This window comes from Eublepharis macularius, chromosome 7 (assembly GCF_028583425.1).
Source record: "Eublepharis macularius isolate TG4126 chromosome 7, MPM_Emac_v1.0, whole genome shotgun sequence".
Lineage (NCBI taxonomy): Eukaryota > Metazoa > Chordata > Lepidosauria > Squamata > Eublepharidae > Eublepharis > Eublepharis macularius.
Genome location: NC_072796.1, coordinates 97,200,319 through 97,226,319, shown reverse-complemented (window position 1 = coordinate 97,226,319; position 26,001 = coordinate 97,200,319). Strand labels below are relative to the sequence as shown.

Genomic DNA, 26,001 nt, shown 5'->3' with positions numbered 1-26,001 from the left:
TGGTAGAAGGACAGAATGGTTAGTGTGTGGGGGTGGCTGTAAGATAAAATCTGTTCACTACAGCCTCTACACGTTCACTCCAGTCATCTTTGGAGCTTTGGGCTCCCTACCATCTGAGACTAAACGGGTGGCAACCTGAGAAAGGGCTATCTCGATCATGGCACCAAAACTCTGGAGCTCCCCAGGGAGATTAATCTGTCCCCCTCAATTGCTGTCTTCCACCAGCAGATGAAGACTTTTTGTTTCATTTGGCATAACACAATAACTGTTATTGGTCCTCCTCCCTGTTCTTGGTGTTGTGTGTTAGTATGTGTTCTTTACTGAATTTTTAAATATTATTTAAATTTTTTAAATTTAAATTTTTAAAAATGTTTTAATTTTTTTAATGTATTTGCCACTTTGGCAGACATATCACCCAAATTATTTGGGTAGAAAGGCAGCATACAAATGTTTTAAATAAATAAACAAAATATAAAAAGGGCTCTTTATTTTAGATAAAACAGATGTCTTACTTACAAAGACTTATGTCCCTCTCAGGATAATATCTTCCATAATTAAGAACACAAGAAACTTTTTTTCAAACTACGGTACTTCACAGCTTCTTTCTCCCTCAGAAAAACTTTCTCTCCATTGCAGTTTACTCTGCCTTTAAGTGTAGAGCTACCACCCAAACATTAGACAGTTCCTTCACCCATCCAGCCTCCCTTCCCTTAAAGGCCTGAATTTTAAACCATAGCAGACATAAACTTAAAACCCTGTATTGATAAGCAGAAATTAAACACACCAAAATATTTACATGGCAAAACATTACAGCTTACCTTGAAAGAACATCATCATTACACATATGGTGAGATTCTGATAGGATTGCCTTTATGAGTTTTTGTTAACATTCATCTTGAACACAGTGCCGAAAAATGTTACTCCTGCACAGTAGTGGCTTGTACTACATGATCAAATCATATCTTCATAATAATTTAAAGTAACAAATAAAAAACCTTTACTAAATATTTTCCAGACCAAAGAAGAGGCATGTATCACCAAGGTTTACTGTGAGGTCATTAAAAGTGTCCTACTTGACAAGCAAGAGCCACTTTATGCCACGTTTGCACCTTCATAGCTGGATGAATCCTTTAGCTGATCATTGTCTAATTTTCTGCCTGTTCTGTAACTTCTGTCTATTTGTGAAATGATTGCAAGAACTGGTCATAAGGCTAGCTAAGTTCATCAGTGGGTAGTAAGTCAGTCTGAAAAATGTCAAATGGATTCATTCTGTTTTTAACAATAGGCTTTTTAACAATTGGAGGTAGTAGAAACAGATGAGGCAACAGACTGCTTTCTCACAGATGTTTCCTCAGAGTGTCACAACAGAACTAATTTAGATGCGTCTGGAAAACTCAGTCAACAATTAGCTCCCTGATCATAGCAAGTGAACAGAACATGAGGCTAACCAACGGGCATAACTAGTTAATTGTGCATAAAAATTGCTTGCGCCAGGATTACAATTTCTATTCCATCCCCTTGCAATACCTTCTTATGGTATATTATAGGATTAGTCTGAAATTCCTCCAGGTTTCCATTGCATCTTTTGCAGCACTTTAGAAAGTGGAACCTAGAAAGAGGCTTGGAAATAGCATATTGAGGCTTTTCGGTTTAGTGTTTAGAACAGAAAAAGATGATCAGGTTTTTAATTCTTGTGAAACCCCTTCCCGAGACTTACTTGGGGCCCCAGTTTGTGGCCTGTGGGGTGTGGATGGATGCAGGGCATGGCAGCCACCATTATCAGGGCCCAAGCAGCTCCCCTCTGGGCTCAGTAGCATGACAGCCTACAGTGCAAGTACCCAGCAAGAAGATTGGTAATGGGCTCAAGCACCCAGCCAATCAACAACAGGCTGGCTGGGTCTGTGTTGGCAAGCTTTTCCACCGCCAGCCTGGATTCATGCTCTCTGAAACAAGAGTAAACCATGACTTACTTACTATACTAATTAAAGATACAATGTAACAAATTATCAAGCAGTCTTTATACATGTGAAGCAGCTAGCAGCATCATACAAAAACAATATATAAGGTGCAAAAGTGCTTAGTCAATTCTGAATACTAAAGTGCAAGGGCTAGCTTCAACAAATCACACGTCTTTAAACCACAGAGTAAACACCGAACTCAATGAGTAACAAACCAAGATACAAAATATAAGTCAGTTTCAATTAGTAGCACAAGGCTTATAGCAATTCGTACATCAAGAATTTCCAAATGAAAGAATAGCAACTGCGATGGGTTTGCTAGCGAGGAGTACCGTTTTTGATAACCGCTTCTTCCTGGCAGTTACCAACTGTAAAAATAACATACAATTCATTAGTAATCTAATAATCAGAACTTAAAAACACATTTGTATCTGAAACATACTTACAGAGAAGAATCAAGGTCAGATACATATCAGTTTTCATGCACAGTGGCCACTCACTCAATGGCGCGTGCCCAGCACACCTCCAGGCTTTCGGGTGCCCAGCACACAGCCAGGCATACGGATGATGATGGGCGGTGGCCCCCCCTTAGTGGGGGGTGAAATTCTGTGCCCTCCCGCCCAATGTCACCTCCCATCTTTTATATGGTTGCTGTAAAATGCTCTATGGACAGTGATAGGTGAATGTCTAACGTGCTGCTATGCTTTTATTGTTATAGCTGTATTTATATAGTGGTAGTATAAGTTTTTAAATGAATGATATGTATTTATATTTTTAATGGTTACTGTTGATAAATTGTGTAGTGTGTTTTAAGTTGTTGTGATCCACCCTGAGCCCAGCTGTTTGGGGAGGGTGGACTATAAATTTAAGTAAATAAATAAATGTCTTAAATAGCAATCAGTCAAACAGATGTTAAAGGGCCAGAATACCAGCAAAAACTCCTCATAGGTAAGCTGAAAAGTCACAATTAATATTTAGTCCATTGGACTCCACCAAGTTCAATTTATAAATCCACCAAGCCTCTCTTCTTGTTAAGTCCCTCCGTGCCAGTAGTTCTTCCTTGTATTTGCTGACGTACTGAACTGAATATAAAAAGTCCCCGTCCCTGTATTCTTTCTCTGGAAAATGAGCCACCATCGGCGTAGTCTGGATCGATGTTCCTGTATACGAACCTTAATCATTCTACTGGTGTTTCCAACATACAATTTCTTACATGGACTTGCAATTACATACACCTAGGGATGTGCATTTCGGCTTTCTGAAAGCCGAAAGAAAGCCGAAACAAAAGTGTTTCGGCTTCTTTCAGGTTAGCCGAAACGTTTCGGGCTAAGCCGAAACGTTTCGGCTAGCCGAAAGAAAAAAAGGCGAAACGTTTCGGCTTTAGGCTTTTTCAATGGGAAAATGCCTCTGGCGTCTTCCCAGACGTCTGGGGGAGGCATTTTCCCACCGAATCAGCCCAAAATTGGTGGGGACCTTCCTCTAACCCCTCTCTACAACCCCCCCAAGTTTCAGACCGATTGGACTTTGGGGGGCCATGTTATGGCCCCCCAAAGCAGGTCCCCCTATCCTCCCATAAGATAGCGAAGGAGCAGCATATTGTTAGCATGCTGCTGCTCATCTTCTTCATTATTTCCTATGGGGAAAAATGAAGAAGCAGGCTTCCTTTGCCAGGGGTGGCATTTTGCATGCAAAATGCCCCCTCACCCTCAGGGGCCCTTCTCCCACCCCTCCTCCCACCCCCCACCAAGGCTCAGCCTGCTCCCACTTGGGGGGGCATTTCATGGCCTCCCCAAGTAGGTGCTCTAATCTCATTCTCTACCACTGACAGCTGGGGGAGGCTTGTCTTGCCAGGGGTGGCATTTTGCATGCAAAATGCCCCCCAGCCCTCTGGGGCCCTTCTCCCACCCTTCCTCCCACCCCCCACCAAGGCTCAGACTGCTCCCACTTGGGGGGGCCATTTCATGGCATCCCCAAGTAGGTCCTCTCAGCCCCTAAAGTCCAGCCCTTACAGCCCCACACAAACCCAATTCCCCCCCAGCTGCCACACACAGACACAAATCCCCACATTAGCCCCTCACAGACCCAAATCCACCCCCACCTGCCCTACACCCATAACCCCAGGAACAGGCTGGCAAAGGCCAGCCCTCTCCCTTTGTTCCCTATGCTGGGAACTTCTAAACTCTCTTTCCCTGGGCAATTCTGCACAGCCCAGGGGTGCCACAATGGTGGGCACACTTCTGAGTGCCAGCTGGTCCCTGTGAAAGAGCACCTGAACCACAGACACCCTCCCTCAAATTCCCCCACCACCTACAGTGATGGCTGGCCAGCCAGCCCCATTGTTCCCTATGATGGGAACCAACTGCACAACAAAGAATAAAACAAGAACAACACAAAATAAAGTTTTTAAAAAATTATTTTCTCCCTTCCAAAGTACAAGTAGGCAAAGCATAATGACACATTACACCAGCAGTCCCCCACACAGAAAAATAACACAACTCACTTAACAAAGCACGATTCCTGTCAAAAATACTTTATTTCTTGAACAGCTTTAGGTTACACAGCAGGGGGGGAACACCAAAGGGCATGGAAGCAGTATCTTACACAAAAATAACACAACTCACTTCACATTAAAGAATCACCCCAAAAAATTGCTGTCAAAAGCACTTTATTTCTGTAACTGCTTTAGGTCACACAGTAGGAAGGCACAACAGAGCAGGAAAGCAGTGTACTACACAAAAATAACACAACTCACTTCACATCAGAGAATCACACAAACACAATTGCTGTCAAAAACGGTGAAGTGGGTTGTATTATTTTTTGTAGTACATTGCTATCATGCCCTGTTGTGCCCTCCTACTGTGTAACCTAAAGCTGTTCAAGAAATAAAGTGTTTTTTGCCAGGAATTGTGTTTTTATGATTCTCTGATGTTAAGTGAGTTGTGTTATTTTTGTGTAAGATAGTGCTGCCATGCCCTTTGGTGTTCCCCCCTGCTGTGTAACCTAAAGCTGTTCAAGAAATAAAGTATTTTTGACAGGAATCGTGCTTTGTGATTCTCTGACAAAGGGAGAGGGCTGGCCTTTGCCAGCCTGTTCCAGGGGTTATGGGTGTGGGGCAGGTGGGGGTGGATTTGGGTCTGTGAGGGGCTAATGTGGGGATTTGGGTCTGAGTGTGGCAGCTGGGGGGAATTGGGTTTGTGTGGGGCTGTAAGCGGTGGACTTTAGGGGCTGAGAGGACCTACTTGGGGAGGCCATGAAATGCCCCCCCCAAGTGGGAGCAGTCTGAGCCTTGGTGGGGGGTGGGAGGAAGGGTGGGAGAAGGGCCCCAGAGGGTTGGGGGGCATTTTGCATGCAAAATGCCACCCCTGGCAAGACAAGCCTCCCCCAGCTGTCAGTGGTAGAGAAAAGAGCACCTACTTGGGGAGGCCATGAAATGGCCCCCCAAGTGGGAGCAGGCTGATCCTTGGTGGGGGTGGGAGAAGGGCCCCAGAGGGTTGGGGGGCATTTTGCATGCAAAATGCCACCCCTGGCAAGACAAGCCTCCCCCAGCTGTCAGTGGTAGAGATGAGAGCAGAGCACCTACTTGGGGAGGCCATGAAATGCCCCCCCCCAAGTGGGAGCAGTCTGAGCCTTGGTGGGGGGTGGGAGGAAGGGTGGGAGAAGGGCCCCAGAGGGTTGGGGGGCATTTTGCATGCAAAATGCCACCCCTGGCAAGACAAGCCTCCCCCAGCTGTCAGTGGTAGAGAAAAGAGCACCTACTTGGGGAGGCCATGAAATGGCCCCCCAAGTGGGAGCAGGCTGAGCCTTGGTGGGGGTGGGAGAAGGGCCCCAGAGGGTTGGGGGGCATTTTGCATGCAAAATGCCACCCCTGGCAAGACAAGCCTCCCCCAGCTGTCAGTGGTAGAGATGAGAGCAGAGCACCTACTTGGGGAGGCCATGAAATGCCCCCCCAAGTGGGAGCAGGCTGAGCCTTGGTGGGGGGTGGGAGGAAGGGTGGGAGAAGGGCCCCTGAGGGAAAGGGGTGGCATGCAAAATGCCACCCCTGGCAAAGGAAGCCTGCTTCTTCATTTTTCCCCATAGGAAATAATGAAGAAGATGAGCAGCAGCATGCTAACAATATGCTGCTCCTTCGCTTTCTTATGGGAGGATAGGGGGACCTGCTTATGGGAGGATAGGGGGACCTGGGAGGATAGGGGGACCATGTTATGGCCCCCCAAAGTCCGATCGGTCTGAAACTTGGGGGGTTCGTAGAGAGGGGTTAGAGGAAGGTCTCCACCAATTTTGGGCTGATTCGGCGGGAAAATGCCTCCCCCAGACGTCCGGGAAGACGCCGGAGGCATTTTCCCATTGAAAAAGCCTAAAGCCGAAAGTAAGCCGAAATCCGAAAGCCGAAACGGCTGGCCGTTTCGGCTCTCGGCTTATACGAAAGAGAATCCTCTTTCGGCTTTCTGCTTTCGGCTTTAGCCGAAAATTTTTGGCTTGCACACCCCTACATACACCACATTCTGAGTATTGCAATTTGAAAAAAACTCACAATGTAAACCTAGATCTTTAACTTGTTGAGGGGACATTACCAGATCGCACGTGGAGCACCTTCCACATTTAAAGTGACCCTTAGGTAAGTCCCTGTCTGATTTTCTAACCTACATGTCAGTATGTGTCAGATGTTCCCTAAAACTCCTAGTTCTTCATAATGCCACTCTTGGAGTGTTATTGCAGCCAGGAAGTTCTTGTACCAACAGCCAGTACTTAAGTACCACCTGTCTAATAGATTGCGCCAGAGGTGTGTAATCTAAAGCAAAAGTAAATCTTTCCTCTGCGGTTCTGTGGATTCATGCTCTGGGCTTCTGAACTGGTGGTGCATAAGTGTGGTCGGGAAGGAAATGTGGCGAGTGGGTGTTGCTGTCGAGAATTTCCATTTGAATCCACCTTGGAACTCTGCATGGCTAATTGCTTCATTCAGAGTTGTTATCCTATTCTGTTGAAGGCCTTTGGCTTTATCTGCATTTTGGTTTAATAACATCTTTATATTAACTGTGCTCAAGTGTTCCATCAGTACTGACATTCATTTCTTTGTCTCTACAAGTTAGTTTTAGACAATTGCATTATTGAATCCTCAGAAGAAAAGACAAGCAGAGATTTCTGTGTAAGTAAAAAAGAAAAGTTTACAAGACTGAGACATATTGGAGTTGCTAAAGCATATAGAGCATTAAACGGCAGTATATCATTTACTTTGATGTTGTTTTTTCATTATAATAGGAAAGTCATCAAGCCTAGTTACTAGAAATGTATTATTTTTGTATGCTACAGCTTCACTCAATTGGATCACATTAACTGTTTTTACGTCATATTTTTCTCCAACGATCTCATGCTTGTGTACATGTTTCACAATAATCCTCTAAAAAAGGATAGTCTGAAAAAGAGTGGTCCAAGCCCCTCTCCTCCCAGCTGCAATCATTTGCTAGGGAGCAAGTACCATTCAACTCAATAGTTCTGTGCAAAGATTGCACAGCCGGTGAAATTCAGGGTTGGTTGAAGATTTGAACCGAGATCCTTGCCTAATGACAATACTGGTCTGGCTCTCTCAAATATAACAGTGCTATTTATATTTTAAACAATTACTTTATTTAACTGTAATTCTCTAAAGATTAAAGTGTTAATTGATGTCCGTATTACAGGTCAGTTTAATACAATTGCTTCCAAAAAGTAAATATACTTTCTAGGAATGAATAATTTAATTAATTTGGCAAACATGTCCTAAAGCTATTTAATTTTCCTAATCTGATGTTGCTTCAAAATAAAGTTTTTTGCAGAAATTGAATAGTAGTAGTACATGATATGATGAATGTAAAAGAAGTAATAGTTTAAAACAGACAGGGAAGAGGCTGCAGGCAACAGCTATGCAAAGAAGTTGTAGATTTGAGACATGCAAATTATTTTATTTATTTATGTTATTTATAGTCCGCCTTTCTCAGTGGGACTCAAGGCGGATTACACAGAGTAAGTCAATACAATCAACAGGATGGGACATCAAATGGACAGTGCAGTTGGATTTGGATTGTGGGAATCTGAAACCATCCAGAAATATAAGCAGAAACAAAACATAAGTATTAATATGACAATGTTAAATGATGCAAAAATTACAAAATACAACCCGACTTACAAAATAGACAGTACAAATTGTACACCATAGTCTTAATTCTTTACTCAAATGTTCTTAAACCATTTTGTTATGGTACAGCCTTATCTATGTAGAAAAGCCCTTTTGAATAATTTACTTTTGCGTAGTTTGTGGAAAGTCAGAAGAGTGAGAGCCTTCCATCAGGCAGGCCATTCCATAGGATGGGGGATGCTACAGGGAATGCACATGTATGGGCAGTTGTTAATTTTGCACATTTGCAGAGTGCTACCTGCAGAAGGCCTTGTTAAGATGAGCAAAACTGCCTTGACAGAGCATAGGGAGAAAGTCAGTCCTGCAGATATGAGGGGCCAAAGACCTGAAGGGTTTTGTATGTGATAACCAGTACATTAAATTGAGTCCTGTAACTGATGGGCAGCCAATGGAATGACTGAAGAATGGGGGTAATATGCATGCTCCACCTAGCTCCTGATAATAGCTTAGCTGTGGTGTTCTACACTATCTGGAATCTCCAGGTTGATTTGAGGGGAGACCTGCTATCTTTCTCTGATTTTTGTTGACTATGCTTATACATTGTCAAAGTTTGCTACAGAGCGATATAGGACTAGGCAGTTACAAGGTTTGTTTGTTTTTTAAAGTGAAGCTGAGATTCTTTTGGTTTGCACTTGCATAGGTTGAATATAACTTCAGATATCTTCAGTGTCCCTTGAACTTAACCAAGAAATTAAAGGAAGATGATGACATCATCTACGAACCACTTATTACGCTAAATGTAAGCTATGTTGTATGTGATTTCCATTTCCATGCTACCCTCTTCTTTCAGTATTCCTTCACATTTAAATTTAATATTTTCGTTGGGTAATAGTCACAACAACCAGACAGCCAAAGAATGAGTGCCTCTCCATTTGGTTAGTTTCATATGTCAGTTGGTAATCAGATCCTTTGAAACACAATCATGCCAGGGAATCCCTAATTCTTGGGTATGACCCAGAATACTGAAAAAATTAATGGTCTCAAATTAAGATTTTTAAATCAACGTAGGGTTCAACCTAATCGCTAAGGTGCAACATTTCTAAATGAGAATGAGCCTTTTGTATTCCTTAGAACAAATTTGGCAAATGGATTCTAAGTGTATCCAATGTAAATAGACCCCAAATCTAAAATATGATATGCTTATCGTGTCATCCTAATCTCTGTCACACACTATATCCATTGAAGTTTGGGACTACTCTGCTAGAGTTCTTGTTATTTGCATATAGCTCTAGACTACAATTTCCAGACTACGATTTCCAGTCTAGAAGTAGTTGGAAAGTGCTTTAATGTTCTCTGGTATATTTTTAAATACCTACAAAATGAAATAAAGAAATTAAGTTTCTGCATGTTCTCAAACTGTTCTGTATAATTACATTAACTATCGACATCTGGCTAAGCGTAAGTCCTGTTTGAATTACCAATTGGAGGAATGAATTTTGTTTGTTCCAGAGAATACAACTATCATTTTTATGTTTACATATTTATTTCTATGATATTGTTTATAATTTAAAAATGAAAGAACAATAAAGGATAATGTATGCTACAGTATAATTTTTAAAAAAAATTAAAGGTAAGGGATTACACTCCTCCTATAATTAATAAATAGTTCTGTGTTCCAGCAGTATCTTGCAATTATGACCTATATTAATTGATAAATCTGCATCCTGTTTTCTAGGCTATGGTACGTCATAACCGTGTTGAATTGCTCAGTCATCCTGTCTGTAAAGAATATTTACTCATGAAATGGTGAGTGTTTTTATTAATTAGCTCTGCAAATTTCCCATTTAGAAAGAAGTTCTAATTAGCATTTATGGGGAAAAAGAAAGCATAGAAGAAACTCACCAACTGAAAATGCCTCTCTCTACAGCTGGTGCATTAAGTCATGGCCCTATATAAATCTAAATAGGTTACTAATTTCAATGGATGGTTTGTATGAATGGAAGGTTCTTTTGCTTGTTTTGCAATTTCTGCTGATTTCACATTTGAACTGCAGTATCCTACTCTGCATCCTACACTGTTTCTAAGGGCTTCCTCATCCTCAGGAGCACAGAGAACACCACAGACTGCAGAAAACAGAGAAGTGGACAACATTTTCATAGTTTGGCCCTAAGTTGAAAAGTCATCTTTCACATGGGTAGACTATACAAAAATGTGGGAGGAGGGAACAATATGCAAATCTCACCCCTCATCCCTCTGAAGAATGAGCTCTCAGGGGTTTGAAAAGGCTAAATTTATTCCTCGTCTTTCTTCATTTAATACTCACCTGATGCTCTTAACATTCCATCCTTTATGGAGCATTTTTAGTCAGCAGGCAAGTTTGGTGGGTGGCTTAATTTATAAAGACACATTTTTCTTCATGATGTGGGTGTCCCACAAATATGTTGAAAATTCTGCTTTGTCCATATGTGACCTGGTTTTTCTGTGTTTATAACAGGAACAGGGACAAGCCAGTCTAGTTTTACAAGATGGAGCCTGTGAGGAATCAGAAAACAATGTGAAATTCCATCCCACTCCCTAAAATTTCCTAGTCCAGGGATTATTTCAGAGATTGACACAGTTTAATCATTTCCTTTTCTTTCTCTATTTAACTAACACAACACTCCCCAACTTCAACATTTCCTCTGGGGTATAGTTAGCATATTCAGGCATTTTGAGGGTTGTAGAGGAAGGTCCAAAAGACTAATAGGCTTATTATTCTTTTCCCCTCTCTAATTCTTTTCTTATAAATTGGAATCATCGTGCCAGATGTCCATCTGCTTGGCAACAAGCTTCTAGAGTTAATATAAGTAAACAATATGACAAATATAGGGCTCCACAAATCAATACTGACTAAATAATTCAGAGGCCCAGGATGTTATCCCTAGTGCATATGTATGTGCCATGAAGTCACAACTAACTTATGGTGATGACCCCAGCTTTCCCACCCCTGTTATCCCTAGTACTTTGCTGGAAATAAAGTACTACAGAATTTATTCTCTGAAATGAGTTCCAAACCTGACAATCATTTCATTCAACCTGGGCATGGCAGGGACTAACTAGGAAGCTGTGTCCCCATGTATCAGTTGCAGTCCACTAGTTGTTACCTTCTGTTCCCCCCCCCATTTAAGATTACCTACCTGGCAATCAACTAGAACCCGTTGTTTTTCAGTTGTGTGGAATGGGTGTGCCGAAAAAGTGGAGTACACCATCCTTAGAAGATTTTATAGAGGCACTGTCAAGCTGTTTTATTTGCTAGGGTTTTTAATGAGATTTGATCCCCAAGTATTTTGTGGGTGGTGATGGAGTTTTATTTTATTAGGGTTGGTTTTGACTTAGATATGTATACTAACTTGAGATACAAGGGAAAGGCAGGGTATAAATATTTTAATAGATGAATAATAAAAATCCAGTAAGAAATTTATTCCCATATGCAGCTAGTGTGAGATCAGCTTCAATTGGAAACATTGCTTCACGGAACATTAAGATTACCAGACTAGTCCTTTTACTACAACGTTTAGGTTCTTTCTCTTAACAAGCTGGATTTCTTTGAGACCCTCACCAACTTTGCTAGGTGTCATTAAACCACTCCACTCTGTCTATAAAATCAGCCCCCAAATATGAGGTCTTCTAATGAGAGTTCAGGTGACCCAGACAGAATTAGTAGCTCATTGACTTGTAGACCTATATAAGACTAGAGATTTAAATTTACTGAACATTTTGAAGGCGATCTGTCCTGCCCAGGTTTTTCCTCAGAATTCCTGCATACATCAAATGTATTTCCTATGCCCACAACTTTTGGCAGCCTTGGCCCTCCTTTTTGCTTTTGTTCTCTGAGATTGGCAACTGGGAAATTTGACTCATACTCACTTACTTATCTCATAGTGATATATATATATTAAAAAGTTATGTTAAGTTTTATCTTTAAAAATTTTCCTTTGCTGTAAAATAGAACATGCCATCCATTTATAGTATTAAGAAAGTCATTTTTTTTCTTTGTAGGATGGCTTATGGGTTCCGAGCACATCTTATGAATCTAGGTGTGTATTCTCTTGGCCTAATACCTCTGACCATTCTGATCACCCACATAGAACCAGGAATATATTTCAATGGAACAAAAAATCATCCAGGACCTTTTGACAATAAGGTATTCATTACAGTTTGCTTATTGTGGGGATAAAGGATGGGTCTATCAATCATTCTAAGCTAGGGTGACCAAGGCAATAAGTGGTAGAATGTAGGGTACAAAAACATGGGAAAGCTATTGCTTTTATGACCTGCCTGTGAACTTCAAGAAAGATCAGAATCGGAAAGAGAATGTTGGAGTAGATTAATCTTAATCTGATCTAGCGAGAGTGTTCTTGCATTCTGTTGCAAGACGGCTAACTCCGGCTAACTCCTCTGGATCTGTTGGGAATAGCACAGTTCTGAACAACTGACATATGCTGTTAGATCATTTTATTTTCAACTGTGTAATTTTTTCTCTAAAAAATTTAACACAATTTTAAATTATTTAACCTCTTATTGTATTTTTAATTATTTGAACAGATTATAAATTGTTAGGCTAATGCAGGAGTTTGCTGAATTTTACGGTCTCTTAAAGTTTGCCGTAACAAAACTCTAGAATGTCAGCTACATATGACTCATTCCTATACATAATTAAATTTCTACTTAAACTCCTTTAGGGTTAACAAAATAATTAAGCCAACCTAGGACCAGTGTGTCAACCTGTTATAGATAAGGATTGTATTTCTTAAGATTTGGTATTTCCCATTTTTGTATTTTGAAGAGAAGAGTAGATCTTTGTTGTACACAGCACCTTTATCCAGTTTCAGATACTACATGAGCTGCAACTTTTCCTAGGGAGGCATGATTTATCTGCTGTTATCCATACAATGAACACATCCATGTTAGAGTACTATCATATCCTCAACACATGCCATTTCAAAACAGTTCAGAAGCTTCAGCTGGTGCAGAATACATTTTTGAGATTGCTGGCTGCTATCAGCTGTGTTAGAGCAGCTTTGCTTCCATACCCAGTTAATTACTTTGAAAATCCTGAAAAGCTTGATATTGGGATGTCTAAAAGCAGGCTTCTTCCATATGTTCTTTCATGCCCGTTCATATTGGCAACAGATGATGTGCTCCACCTTCCTGCTTTTTTGTAGGTGTGGCAGATGGTAACTAGGAATAAGGTTGTCTCAGTTGTGGTGCCAGATTTGCTGTCATTCTGATGCCAAATTATGACTTATTTATTCTTCCAGTTGGTGAATTGACGTACCCCCCACCCAAAAGACAGAACAGTTATTCAACCTGTTTTTCATTTACTTCCTTTTTTAATTTGGATTTTAAATGCTGTTTATAATTTTACAAATTAATATTTATATTATTGTTTCTAGCTTTAATATTTCTAGCTTCCAGAAGTTTTTATTTTTTATTTGAATTTTTTTCTTTGATTTTAGTTGTGATTTTATTCAATAATTTCTTAAAGGCTCTGGAAGCTACTTTTCGGGTGGAGGGAGTAGAACAGAAATGTTAAATAAATAAATAAATTATCTTATCTGCTGAGATGCAAATTCGGGGTAAACCTTTTGTATGGGTTCTCTGAATATACAAAAACTGATAGTAAGGGCTTGTTTAGGTGATTTTTGATGCTTTAGGCAGAGGCTTCTCTCGCATGCTGAATATGAAACAGACTGTTCCACAACAGACCAAAATGTTTTGCAAAATTATTACGTTTATACAAAACAACTGGTTAAGCATACTATCATTCCATTTGTGCATTGTATATTCACTGGAATGGCTCTACTCTCAGGTGGACACAGTTCACAAGTAAATGTCAAGCAGTTTTTGCCAGTGCCAGACCTTAGTTATGCTTGGTATTACTAGGTACAGCTTGAACATTACATGCAGTGCAGAGAAGTCAATGTTTGATAAGCATGAGAGATTGAGATCAAATCTTAAGAATACACAGACAAATTCCCAGTTATATAGTTTTAACATTAGTGTTTTATGCATGAAGCCAGTAAATCAGTATTTGATCCGTTCGAAATGGAGTCGGCATGGCTCTCCTGCATTCTGCACTGTCAGAAGCAGCTTCCAGTTGGAGTCTGGGTGCAATTTTACACATATCGAACACCTCGTTTGAATGAATCGATGTAGTGGCATGTTTTTCAGGGGTTTGTTTTGTTTGTTTTTTATTCGCGATTGCATAGTTTCATTGTTACGCTACTTCCGCAGACCCTTCCTCATGACCCGCAGCTGTGTACTAGTGGCGGTGGCAGCAGCAGCAAATTTCTTTTGGGGGACTGCGGAAGGGAAGGGGATGGAATATTGACAGAAGAAAGCAAAGGGGAAGGGGAAAGTGGGAAGAATCTAGAGAAACAGCTGCACTTCAGGGTTTGCGCTTTGAATGAGCTGCTAAAGACACAAATCCTTCTTCCAGGCACAAGCTCCCCTCCCCATCTCCAACTTGGAAGGTGTCCTGGGAGGGAGAAGCAGCAGCCTGCCCCGGAATGGTCTTTGGGTGACCTTGCATCCAGCAGGCTTGTGCCTGGAAGAAGGATTGTGTCTTCAGCAGCTCATTCAAAGTGCACACCCAGAGGCACAGCTGTTTCTCCAGGTCCTTCCCACTTTCTCCTTCCCCTTTGCTTTCTTCTGTCATTATTCCACCCCACCCCCACCCCCAGTCACCCAAAGAACTTATCACTTTTCCTCTGCTCCTTTCCAGTATGTGTCACCAGCCTTTTGTATCCCTGCCGCATTGCCTTCGTTTTTGTGCGACATTCAAAAGCTGTCCTCCTGTGCCCCCTGACCAACATCTCCCGTGCAATCTTCTCAAAGGTGTCGATGTTCCAGTGACTCACTGCCAGAGCCTCCTGCGCCTTCTCCTCCCCGCATATATCAAGGAGATCAAGCGTCTTCTGCTCTCTCCAAGATACCCCTCTGCCTCCAGGGGCTCTAATAACAGCCATAGCCATGAACCTGTTATGAGGAGAATGACACTAAACAGCACAGTGAGGGGAAAAATGCTTTTGGCGCCAAGACAGGATCGAAAATCTACATCACAGAAACGTTACCTCATTATTAGATTAAAAAGGCAGGGGTGAAGAGCTGCCATTGCAGGAGGAACATTAAACTTATTCCATATTAGATGTTTTATGCTTCATGGCATTTTCAGTGCTGTAACTTCAAACACTGACAATCACTTTTCTGAGGAAAATCATGCATTACAAATGTATTACATTTCACAGCAGCATTACCACAGTACTGCTGACTTCCCCCCCACACACACACACCAAAAAAACTGGACGAAATTGTTTACATATCATAGCAGCATTACTACTTCTTCACCAAACAAAAAAGAGTGGTCACATTATCAAAAAGAGTCCAGTAGCACCTTTAAGACTAACCAACTTTATTGTAGCATAAGATTTCGAGAATCACAGTTCTCTTCGTCAGATGCATGGAGGGCAAGGAGAAACTGGTCAGATATAGAGGAGGGGAGGGGAGGGCGGAGTAGATGCAAACAGCTCCTTCTGATATGGAGATCAGTTTGCTTTCTTTACAGAAGCAAACTGATCTCCATATCAGAAGGAGCTGTTTGCATCTACTCCGCCCTCCCCTCCCCTCCTCTATATCTGACCAGTTTCTTCTTGCCCTCCATGCATCTGACGAAGAGAACTGTGATTCTCGAAAGCTTATGCTACAATAAAGTTGGTTAGTCTTAAAGGTGCTACTGGACTCTTTGATTTTGCTACTACAGACTAACACGGCTAACTCCTCTTGATCTATGGTCATATTATAGCAGTGTTACTGTGTTTCTGCTAATTAAAAAAATTGGTTCTCACTTCACAGCAGCGTTACTGCGGTATCGCTAATAAAAAAATGGCGGAAAAAGTAACAGGAGCTGAGCATGATAGACCAATCAGCTCCTGAGGAAAAAAGGGGAAGGGGCTCAAAAGCAGAACTGGAGTATTTGATTCTGCACTGACAGAACCCGAAATGCTTGTGGCATGCTATTGGCTTTTAAAAAAAAATCGGGGAATGAGTGCAGGTGGAAAAACCGGTTAAAACCGGTCAAACCTCGTTTCTGCTTCCCATGACCCCCCGACACATGCAGAACTCTGGAGAACATGGGAAGCAGAACTGATTCAGAGACGCTATAAAGTGACCATGCATAAAACACTATTCTTAGGCAAAAAGTCTGCATTATCTCTGAAGTGATGATGGGCTTCCATCCTGGTTTATGACCCCCTAAAATAAGACGAATAATGAATAGAGATTCCTTCTCTTGATTGGGCTTTGTTGAGTGGCACCATGTTTGGTAAGAAATAGCTACACTTAAGGTATCATTTACTGGTGTTATCCTGCTTATACCTTTAATCCACTATAATTATGAATACTTGAAGAAAATATCAAGAAGAGGTATTGTACAAATAGACTCACTGTGGACCAAGATGCAGTGTATTTAAGGTAACAACATACTTTCTCTGAACTTCCTCTGGTCATAGATATGCTTTTCTGTTATAAGGGAGGGAGGGAGGGAGGGAGGTCTGAGACTTGTGTGTTCTAAGTATCGGTAACTGGCAGTCACATGGTGCCCAACTACCAGGAACTGGAAACAAAATTTCTATTATATTTATCCATTTATATTTCCCTGTACATTTTTTCTGTTTCAGAAATCCTATTTCATAAAAGTATGTATGTGTTTGGTTTTTATCATGAGTGTATTGGGAATCTGCAAAGAAATAATACAGCTATTCCAACAGGTATGTGCACATATTATGACCGCCCTTCCCTATTTTCTATAAAAAATGTGCAGAATTATATTTTGGAATGAAAATATTTTTTCATCCATCCCAAATATTAATATTCATTGTTTTTATACCCTAGAAACTTAGGTATTTGTTGGATTATTCCAATCTCCTTGACTGGACAATTCATAGTACAAGCATCATTTTTGTATCATCTTTATTTATTAATATTGATCAAGCTGCATTACAGTGGGAGTGTGGTGCAATTGCTATATTCTTGTCATGGATGAATTTCTTGCTGTACCTGCAAAGGTAAATATCCTGCTAATCCTGCAAGAGAGCATTTATGAAATTTCATAGGACTAACACTGAATAGGGAAGATATATTAAATGCATAGTTATATACATTAAAAGGAGAAGTTTTTATAGACTCTAGGTTAGTATAACATGGATTTGTAGGGGTTTAAACACGTGTAGGAAGATCACAACAATATCAGGGTTCTACTGCCCATGTACTTGGTTATCACTGGTGCCTTGAAAATGTGTCCTTTACATAAGAATTAATTCTAAAGGGGTTGACCAAAACCATTTAAGCAAACATTCTCATTTGATCAGCTGCATGCATATAGGCTCAGAATGGTTGCTATGTGTGGCCAATTAGAAAGGATGCTCTACTCTGCATCATGAATCACAGTAAGCCTTTCACTGTATTTTTTAAAGGATTAAAACAAAAATCACTTTGTGCACCAGATACACTGATTTGATTCAGAGATAACATAAAACCATGGGCGCAATTAATTTGATTTGAACTTGAACCACTATGGTTGGTTAGGGTCCATCAAACCAGGATCCTAAACTATGGTTTGGAGTTGGTTTATTAACCACAGCTACTGTTAACTATGGTTTTGCATGATGTACAAAGAAGAACATCTTTGCTTGTTTCCCAGAGCTGCCCATCAACAATCCCTGTTTATAGAAATGTTTGGATAAAGCAAAAGTAATGGAGCTAAAATTTGTCAAAGTAACCAGTATTTAAGTTGTCTTCTGAGAGCCAAATCCTGGTTTCATAAATTAATATAAACCATAATTTTCCTTAAAAGAACAATATTCTAGAGGGCTTTTTTAATGAATTTATACATATATTTGTGATAGAGTATGAAAATGAATTGATAATAACCATCTTATTAATTATTCTTTGAAATATTGTACATAAGTAATTGTCTTTTTAGTAAATATTTTGAGACTTGCATGCAGAGGTGACACATTATTTACTTCGGCGATTTTGAAAAGGCGGGTTTGTGCATGAAATAAGGTCTTTAAGATCTCTTTCTTGGATATAGCTATAGCTACATGTTCAGAAGTATAAAAAATTCTTGCAGCCCCTGAGTCATGCTGGCTCTGGTTTTTCCACACATTTCTTGAAGAGGTCAGTTGCTTGTGTTCTGCTGGAAATGAATCGAGGCTCCACTCTAATATCGATGCTAATTGGCTATAGGAAAGTTGATAATATTGAGTGCATGTTTGGTAGGTGCACAGTGATGATAATAAAAAGCCATTATCTAAATCAATCCCAGGATTAATTCATGTCTTTTAAACCACCAAAGAATTAACACTTCTATATACAGAACAGTATTAATGCAGAGTGTTACATCTTGGCCTTATCTACAGATTTTTGTACACAATATGTAGCAAGCTGTGTACATTTTGATGAATTGTTGTGTTCCTACCAAACATACACTCAGTATTATCTGCTTTCCTACAGTAATCAGAGAGACTGGAGAAAGTATAGTAAAATCCAATGATCAGCCAGCTTTGCTCTGCTGTTGAAACAGAGCTTCCCACCCTTTCAGGTTGCCCACTATGCCATGTATCCCAGCATTCATGGGACACCGAGGAATAGCCCTGGGAGCACTGTATGGGAGTAATAACAAAGATCACTTCCTTATTCCCCCAGTAAAATTTTCTTATATAAAAAAATGAATGAAATCTGTTTCCACATGCAGATTTTTATTAGTACCTTAGGGAAATTGTCATTAATATAAAGAGAAAATACCAGTTTCCATTCTCAAATAGGAATACTGCAGAGAAACATGATGGGTCTGATCAAAAATTCTCTTCTGTTAGAGAAGAATCACTGGGACAAATCTTTCATTCATGAAACAATTCTTCCCTCTGACAGAAGGGGCCATCAATGGAAGATTTCTCAAACAGTGAGAGGATAATTTTGGAACAACCCAATGCTATTTCCACTGCAGGAAAAGAAATGCTGCAGAAACCTATTTTTAATTCAAAAAGATTGTTAGTCATGTTGTCTTCATATATTTTTCTAGATTTGAAAATTACGGAATCTATGTTGTGATGTTTTGGGAAATTTTGAGAACTTTGCTCCGGATTGCTGTTGTGTTCTTCTTCTTGGTCTTAGCATTTGGGCTCAGTTTCCATGTTCTTCTGGGATCACAGGTTGGATATTTCTTGATTGTACAATATATTGCTTTATCATTAAAGAAATAAAAACAAATTTCTATTAAAAAAACATTTTATCAACTAGATTAAACAAATAGGACCCTGTGACATTTTCCCACCCCCCTCCTCATCAGCCCTATGAAACCACCAAAAAACCCCTCACACTGGAGTTCAGAAGAGTCTTGTGGGCAATGTGCCATGTGGCACAGAGGGCTGCTGTAAAGTAAATTGAGGGAAATTGCTTGCTACAGTTACAAGCCATGATCTCTGTCTTGCCTCATAAGCAATAAGCTCATAGGATCCAATTCTTTATAATGTAATGAAAAGTCATTTGTTTGCAGTTGTCATTCATAACTCAAAGATAATATCATTATCTATAATGTCTCCTGGAAATTGATGCACATGATTACTACAGCAGCCAGTTGAAATTGTTCTTAAATTTGTTAAAGAGAAATGCTATGTAGAACAACTTTTTGTTTAAGAAAAAAAGGACAAGTAACAGTTGACAGTTCAGCCACATCCTAAAGCCATATGTTCATGACTTTAGATGAAGAGTAGTATTATGTATTTGTCTGTGAACATAAGCACAATATTGGTGCACAAGATGCTATGATTTTTCTCTTTTTCTTACTTTTTAGCAACCATTTAGCAGTCCACATCTTTCTGTAATGCAGACATTTGCTATGATGTTAGGAGATATCAATTACCATGAAGCTTTCCTTGATCCATTGTTCGCCCATAAATTGCGTTATCCATTTCTGAGTTTTGTAATTCTCACTGTCTTCACCCTGCTTATTCCAATTCTACTTATGAACTTGCTGGTAAGTATTCAGTATGAAAATTGATCACAGAACCGCAGAGTTTATTTACATTTTATTTTATTCGCTAATTGAAGTAGAGGAGAAAAATTGACTGCTAGATTGCACACTTAACTGTGCATTAACAGTGGACAACATTTACCATTAGTCTGGAAATAGACTGATTCTAAATGCTTGCATTATAATATTTATAGTGCTTACAACCACCACAGATGGACATCTTTTGCAAGCATTGTATCAACAAATGTACAAGAGTTCAGGCCTAAGTTCTTTTGAAATTAATGAATGTTAATTCCTAAGAGAACAGTTACAAGAAAATATGTACATGATAGATTTTCTCCCTTTCCTCTCAGCACAGCAGCAGCCAATGCTGAGCTTGTTATAGTGCTTGTTATAAACAACCAAACTTTTAAAGATTACTGGTACCCCCTTAGTTAACAATTCTCAAAAGGCTCCAAGTATGTTCTCATTATGCTATGAACACTTGTTATTGGTACCTGAAGATTATGAGCAAAAAAGAGGGCATATCTAATCCTTGAGAACATCAGTTTCTCAAGATACCATTGAGCAGATATATAATGAAATGTAATTGCAGAAATCCTTTTTAATAGCCCTTGAACAGAAGTATAACTTCACATTTGTCAGAATAAATCTTATATTTTATAACTGCTGAATTATTCTATTATTTTTGTTAAGATTCCAAAGTATGTTCAATAGAACAACCATGAGCCTTCTTCAACATAAAGCTAGCAAACTACAGGAGTAATGTGTGGAAAATTGTAATTTTTGAAAGGAGACTAATGGTGATTCTTCTGCTTTAATTCATTCAGTATTGTAGACATAACTAAATTACCAGAACAGTGATCTAAGGTCAGCACGCACAAGAGTAATGTGAAGAAAATTATCTAATCTACATGATAAGCCAGCGTTTGTATGGCTTGCTGCATAGTGAAATGCCCCTGAAACAGGAAGCCATTTAAAGTGGCCTCCAAATGATAGCAGATTGTATGCTCCAGTTTAGCAGGTATCCACTGCCTCACATGGATGTTGACATGATGGTAGTCTATAACATGGTCAAACCTTCTTTATGGTTTACTTTCTTTTCAAATAATCAAAGCTTGGAACCCTGGTATTTGCTCTAGAAAACTCTCTGGAAGTTAAAGTTCCACACCTCCTTGGTAAAGCAGACTTTTAAAAATTGCGTTTTCTTAAGACTCAATCTGCTTTTTGATTCAAAGCCATGGGAAGCATATTTAGATATTATATTTCCTACAAAGAACTTGGGATAAGGGTGAAAGCTCAGTAATAGTGCACATGCTGTGCATGCAGAAGATTCCTTCGGAGAGGTTGCAGGCCCCCAGGATCCAGTTACATGTTTCTGTGAAACCTCATTGCTAAAAGGGGAACCTTTTCATCATGAATGATTGTTCTGACATAAATTGTGTGACAAAGGTAGGCATATTTAGATTATTTAATGACAAAAATTTAATTTACATATATTTACAAGATAAAAAATGATTACATGGAAGTGAAAAGGGAGCCAGTATCCCTCTTCATCTATTGAATTCATTCCCCACTTCTTGAATTAACTAGAACATGTGTGGTTTAGTTCATGTCTCTGAATAAAATATCTTTAGTTATTTCTTCTCATTGCTGTCTGAAAGATGGAATATTTTATTAGCTTTTGATATTAGATAATAGCTTCAGTTCCTGACATCTACATAATTTTAGGTAGGAAGGCTGAGATATATATTGTGCGAAATCTTGGACAGCTGATGCCAGTCCAAGAAGTCAATACTATTTTTATTTATTTTATTGATTTAATTTTTAGCCCACTCTCCTCACAAATGGGCTCAGGGTGGGATACAATAAAATGCTCAATACACATTAAAACGTTTAGATTCAATTAAAATCCAACAACCATGGTACATGTATAGACAACATCTCAGATGGCGGCCTTCTCCAATTTCCTAATCATAACGTAAACAAAAGAGGGGAGGGTCAAGTCCAGCTGTTAATAATATTTCTGTGACTGTGCTTGTAGGGGGGCAGATGTTTTCATAGCCTCCCCATGGCGGTAGACCGGTAGGGAGACTCCTAAAGCAGTCAAAGACTGGCTTCAGCCATCTGCCTGGCAGAACATCTCTGTCTTACAGGCCTGCTGAAAAGATATGAGATCTTGGTGGGCCCAAGTGTCCTCCGACAGAGAGTTACACAAGCTTGGAGCCAGGACTGTAAAGGCCCTGGCCCTGGTTGAAACCAGCCGGGCCTCCCTGGGACCAGGGACCACCAGTAAGTTCTTATTTGCCGATCTTAGTGTTCTCCGGGGTACATATGGGGAGAGGCAGTCCCGCAGGTACACTAAACTAGATGAGCCAGTAGTGTGACATAAGTTTTTCTAATTTAGCATGGTATGTGTGGTGAGTGTATCACCATTTTATTCTTCATAATCATCCTGTTATTTAGATTAAGCAGAGAGGTGACTAGCTGATGGCCAGTGAATTGAGCAGGGATTTAAAAATCCTCTCTGGCCTAAATCCAAAACTCTTAGCTACTATATCATACAAGCTCACACTAGAATATTTGCAATTATAAACAAAGACTACTGTAGGTTGAACAGCTGTAGGCTTCTGACAAGTTCAGTAAGACATCCGCATAAACAGATAACATAGATACGATATTGTGTGAAAATACAGCCTTATATTCCTTTGCTTCATTGGAACATAAGTATATACAAACAAGTGCTGAATGGCAGCTATTAATTTTAAAGTTGCCGTTCCTCGTATTTATGGATAATAACATGTCAAAAATAATACTCAAATCAGTAGAACTTAATTATTCCATGTAGGAAAAACATGAAATTTAAAATGGACTTGTGAATCTGTTTTGTGTGTTTATAGATTGGTTTGGCAGTTGGGGATATTGCAGAAGTGCAAAAATTTGCCGCATTGAAAAGGATTGCAATGCAGGTTGGTGGCACATATTACAGAGTTGATATTAATTATAAGAAGCCATTATGACCATCATCCTTAGATTATTTTCCTGATAATATACCCGATGGGCAACAGTCTTTTGTAATTGTACTCTTCTATGCAGGGATCTGTGAGCTTATATCTACTAGTCGCTGTCCTGACAGCTTTGTCTCTCATCATGAGGGAAGCATTAATTATACCCTTGATAGAAACCTGATAATCAGCACTCTCTGAGTTTACATAACTGATGTCTGGCACTGTTAGCATAATATTAAACAAGGAGACTGCACAGCTCTGTTGAGATGCAAATGATTTGCATAATCACAATTTTTTGGTTTCGTGCAGTTAATAGTTTGCATTAAGGCATTTATTATGTTCAGGTCAATCTTCACACAAACTTGGAGAAAAAACTTCCTTATTGGTTTCTCAGCCGAGTTGATCAAGAATCAATCACTGTGTATCCTAACCGGCCAAGATACTGTGGATTCATGGTAAGATGGATAAATAATTATTTCTTATTTATACTCCAGCTAATTTATTTTGGCCATAAAGTTTAATGGCTTTTGCCATTGATTTTGTTGAGTGAAGCCTTTTCTTACGTCAATAAAGAAAACAGAAATCAGTAAATTTCTGAGAAAATAAGTTTAAATTTCTAATTTTATTTGATTTATTTTTGCTTTTACAGAGTGTGTTTCAGTATTGCTTTGGATGTGATGATGCAGCAACAGAAACTCAAAGTGCTGATACAACTTTAGAACTAGAAGTACTGAAACAGAAATACAGGTATTTGTTAAGGAAAATGGTACTAAAATTTTAGTTAATGGCAAAATTGTTGTTCTGATTGTCTACTTAAATTAAAAGGTCTGTCTTTCATGGGAGCGAGCCATCTTAAATGTGCAACATGCAGTCAATCAGTGGGCTATTGTTTTTGGTGTACAGAATGGAAATAGTAAAACATAATTAAACACTTTGTATTTTTGAGATTGCTAGAGGAAGTAAAAGATGTTATAAAATGGACTTCTGTTGAACATACATTTCAAACTATACTGTTAGTCTCGTCAGGATAAAGCAGAATTTCTCAAGTGTATCCTTTTTGAGCTTCTCAGAATAACAAAAACCAACTATTCAAGCCACTAGGTTAACAAAAATTAAGAGTAAGGGACAATGAAAGAAATTTGGCACTCCTGGCAGCAGCATAGCTGCTTCAGCCAGGTGCTGGCATTTGCAGCCCCGCATGGAGGAAGAGACAAACTCCCTTCCCGGACATACGGGAACTTGTCTGTGGTGGGGCCACAGGCCTTCAGTAGGTGGCTCTGCATCCCGGCCAGCAGTCGCTTATCTTTTGGTCTGAGATGCTACAATTGCCTGCGGGCAATCGAAGGGGCCCGACGTAAGGCTAATAGAGCCATCAAAAAAACCCTTGGGGGAAGGCTTGGGGATTTACTTACCACACCCCAGGATCAGGGCTGAATTTTCCCACCTCTACCAAGGCAACAGTGTATACCTGTTGACAGACGGCAACGAGATATTTCTCGATGTCCTTCAGCAAAGGCTTCAGTTGGCTTTAAGCTACCTGTGGGGAGTGAGGGCCTAAGCAGAGGCTTGGCCCTTGTGGTGGCAGGAGAGTATTGGGGAATAGGGAGCAAGCCAGTGAGCACCCAGAGGCATTTCCCCATGGGTGGGGAAACAGGGTATGCCAGCAATGCGGTATTCTTGTGACAGCTACTATAACATGGGCAGATGCTTGCAGGGATCCCCAGGGACAAGTCCTTACCTCATGCTGTATGGCTGGGGCAATGGGTGTAGGATGGCCTACACCCGGGACTGTGGGGCTTGCCCAGACAGGTCAAGGCTGATCTTGTGGCTTGACCTGTACTGCTTAGTTGGCCCTTGCTGTGTTTACAGTTAATGCTAAGTTAATAAATGGCCCTTTAGTTACAAGCCTGTGTCTGTCTCTTCATTCTGGCTAGGGTTGCAAAATAGGAGATATTCTGTAGTCCCCCATCAACCTCAGTCTACCATCAGTGTAGGAATATACAGGCCTTACTGTTTCTGCCAAAAAATGGCTAAGGGGAAAGGAGGGAAGCAGAGAAGAAGCTCATGCATGTGAGGTGATAGCCTCTTTTCATTTTTAGAAATACAGCCCTTGAAACAAATTTCTTGAAATCTGAAAAATGAAGTAGTCCCTTGCTACTGTAGGTTAAAGTACAGCATTGCAAAATGGATAAACAGGGTATCTTAAAAGAACATTTTCATCTTTGATGTTATAACTATCTCTATATCCTAATAACAACAATTGCTTTATGTGTTCTTATGTTTTAGACTTAAGGATATGGCAACACTCCTGGAGAAACAGCATGACCTCCTTAAATTGGTCTTACAAAAAATGGAGATTATATCTGAGGTTGAGGATGAGGATACAAATGATTTATTCCAGCACAAATTTAGGAAAGAGCAATTGGACCACAAGAACAGCAAATGGGATACAGTGTTAAAGGCTGTAAAATGTAAAGATGCCTAGCAGTTTACTAGCAAGAATCGAAGTACAGTCTTTGAGGCAAGAAGCCTCTCAATCAATCGCATGCAGTGGCTGAATGACTACTTTACCCTTCCTGATATCAGCGGCAAACATGACAGACTGCTGGATGAGTAATACCACTCCTTCCTCTGCTGCAGCCTTACTATAATTACTGTAACCTGTGTGCAGGTTATTATGGGAGCAATCCTAAGCAAGTGTGCTCAGAAGTAAGCCCCATTTTATTTGGTGGGTCTAACTCCCAGGAAGGAAATCTGGTGATTTAGTTTCAGAGGCCCTTTTGCTCCAGTTGCATGAAAATAGTATTAATGGTGTTTTTACCTTGGGCTGGATCCCTTGTGAAAGTTCCATGT

General features: G+C 39.9%; 1 protein-coding gene across 1 annotated transcript in view; it reads left to right on the top strand.

Moving 5' to 3' along the window:
- Positions 1–25,778, top strand: part of TRPA1 (transient receptor potential cation channel subfamily A member 1) — a 58,206-nt gene extending 32,428 nt beyond the window's left edge. Inside the window, exons 16-27 of the mRNA XM_054985009.1 lie at positions 7,042–7,101; positions 8,768–8,866; positions 9,803–9,873; positions 12,106–12,250; positions 16,785–16,874; positions 16,999–17,171; positions 19,190–19,319; positions 19,961–20,143; positions 23,041–23,109; positions 23,493–23,603; positions 23,798–23,895; positions 25,435–25,778. Coding sequence (XP_054840984.1) covers positions 7,042–7,101; positions 8,768–8,866; positions 9,803–9,873; positions 12,106–12,250; positions 16,785–16,874; positions 16,999–17,171; positions 19,190–19,319; positions 19,961–20,143; positions 23,041–23,109; positions 23,493–23,603; positions 23,798–23,895; positions 25,435–25,633 — 1,428 coding nt within the window. The 3' untranslated portion in view covers positions 25,634–25,778. The remainder of the gene's footprint in view (positions 1–7,041; positions 7,102–8,767; positions 8,867–9,802; positions 9,874–12,105; positions 12,251–16,784; positions 16,875–16,998; positions 17,172–19,189; positions 19,320–19,960; positions 20,144–23,040; positions 23,110–23,492; positions 23,604–23,797; positions 23,896–25,434) is intronic.
- Positions 25,779–26,001: the final 223 nt, after the last annotated feature.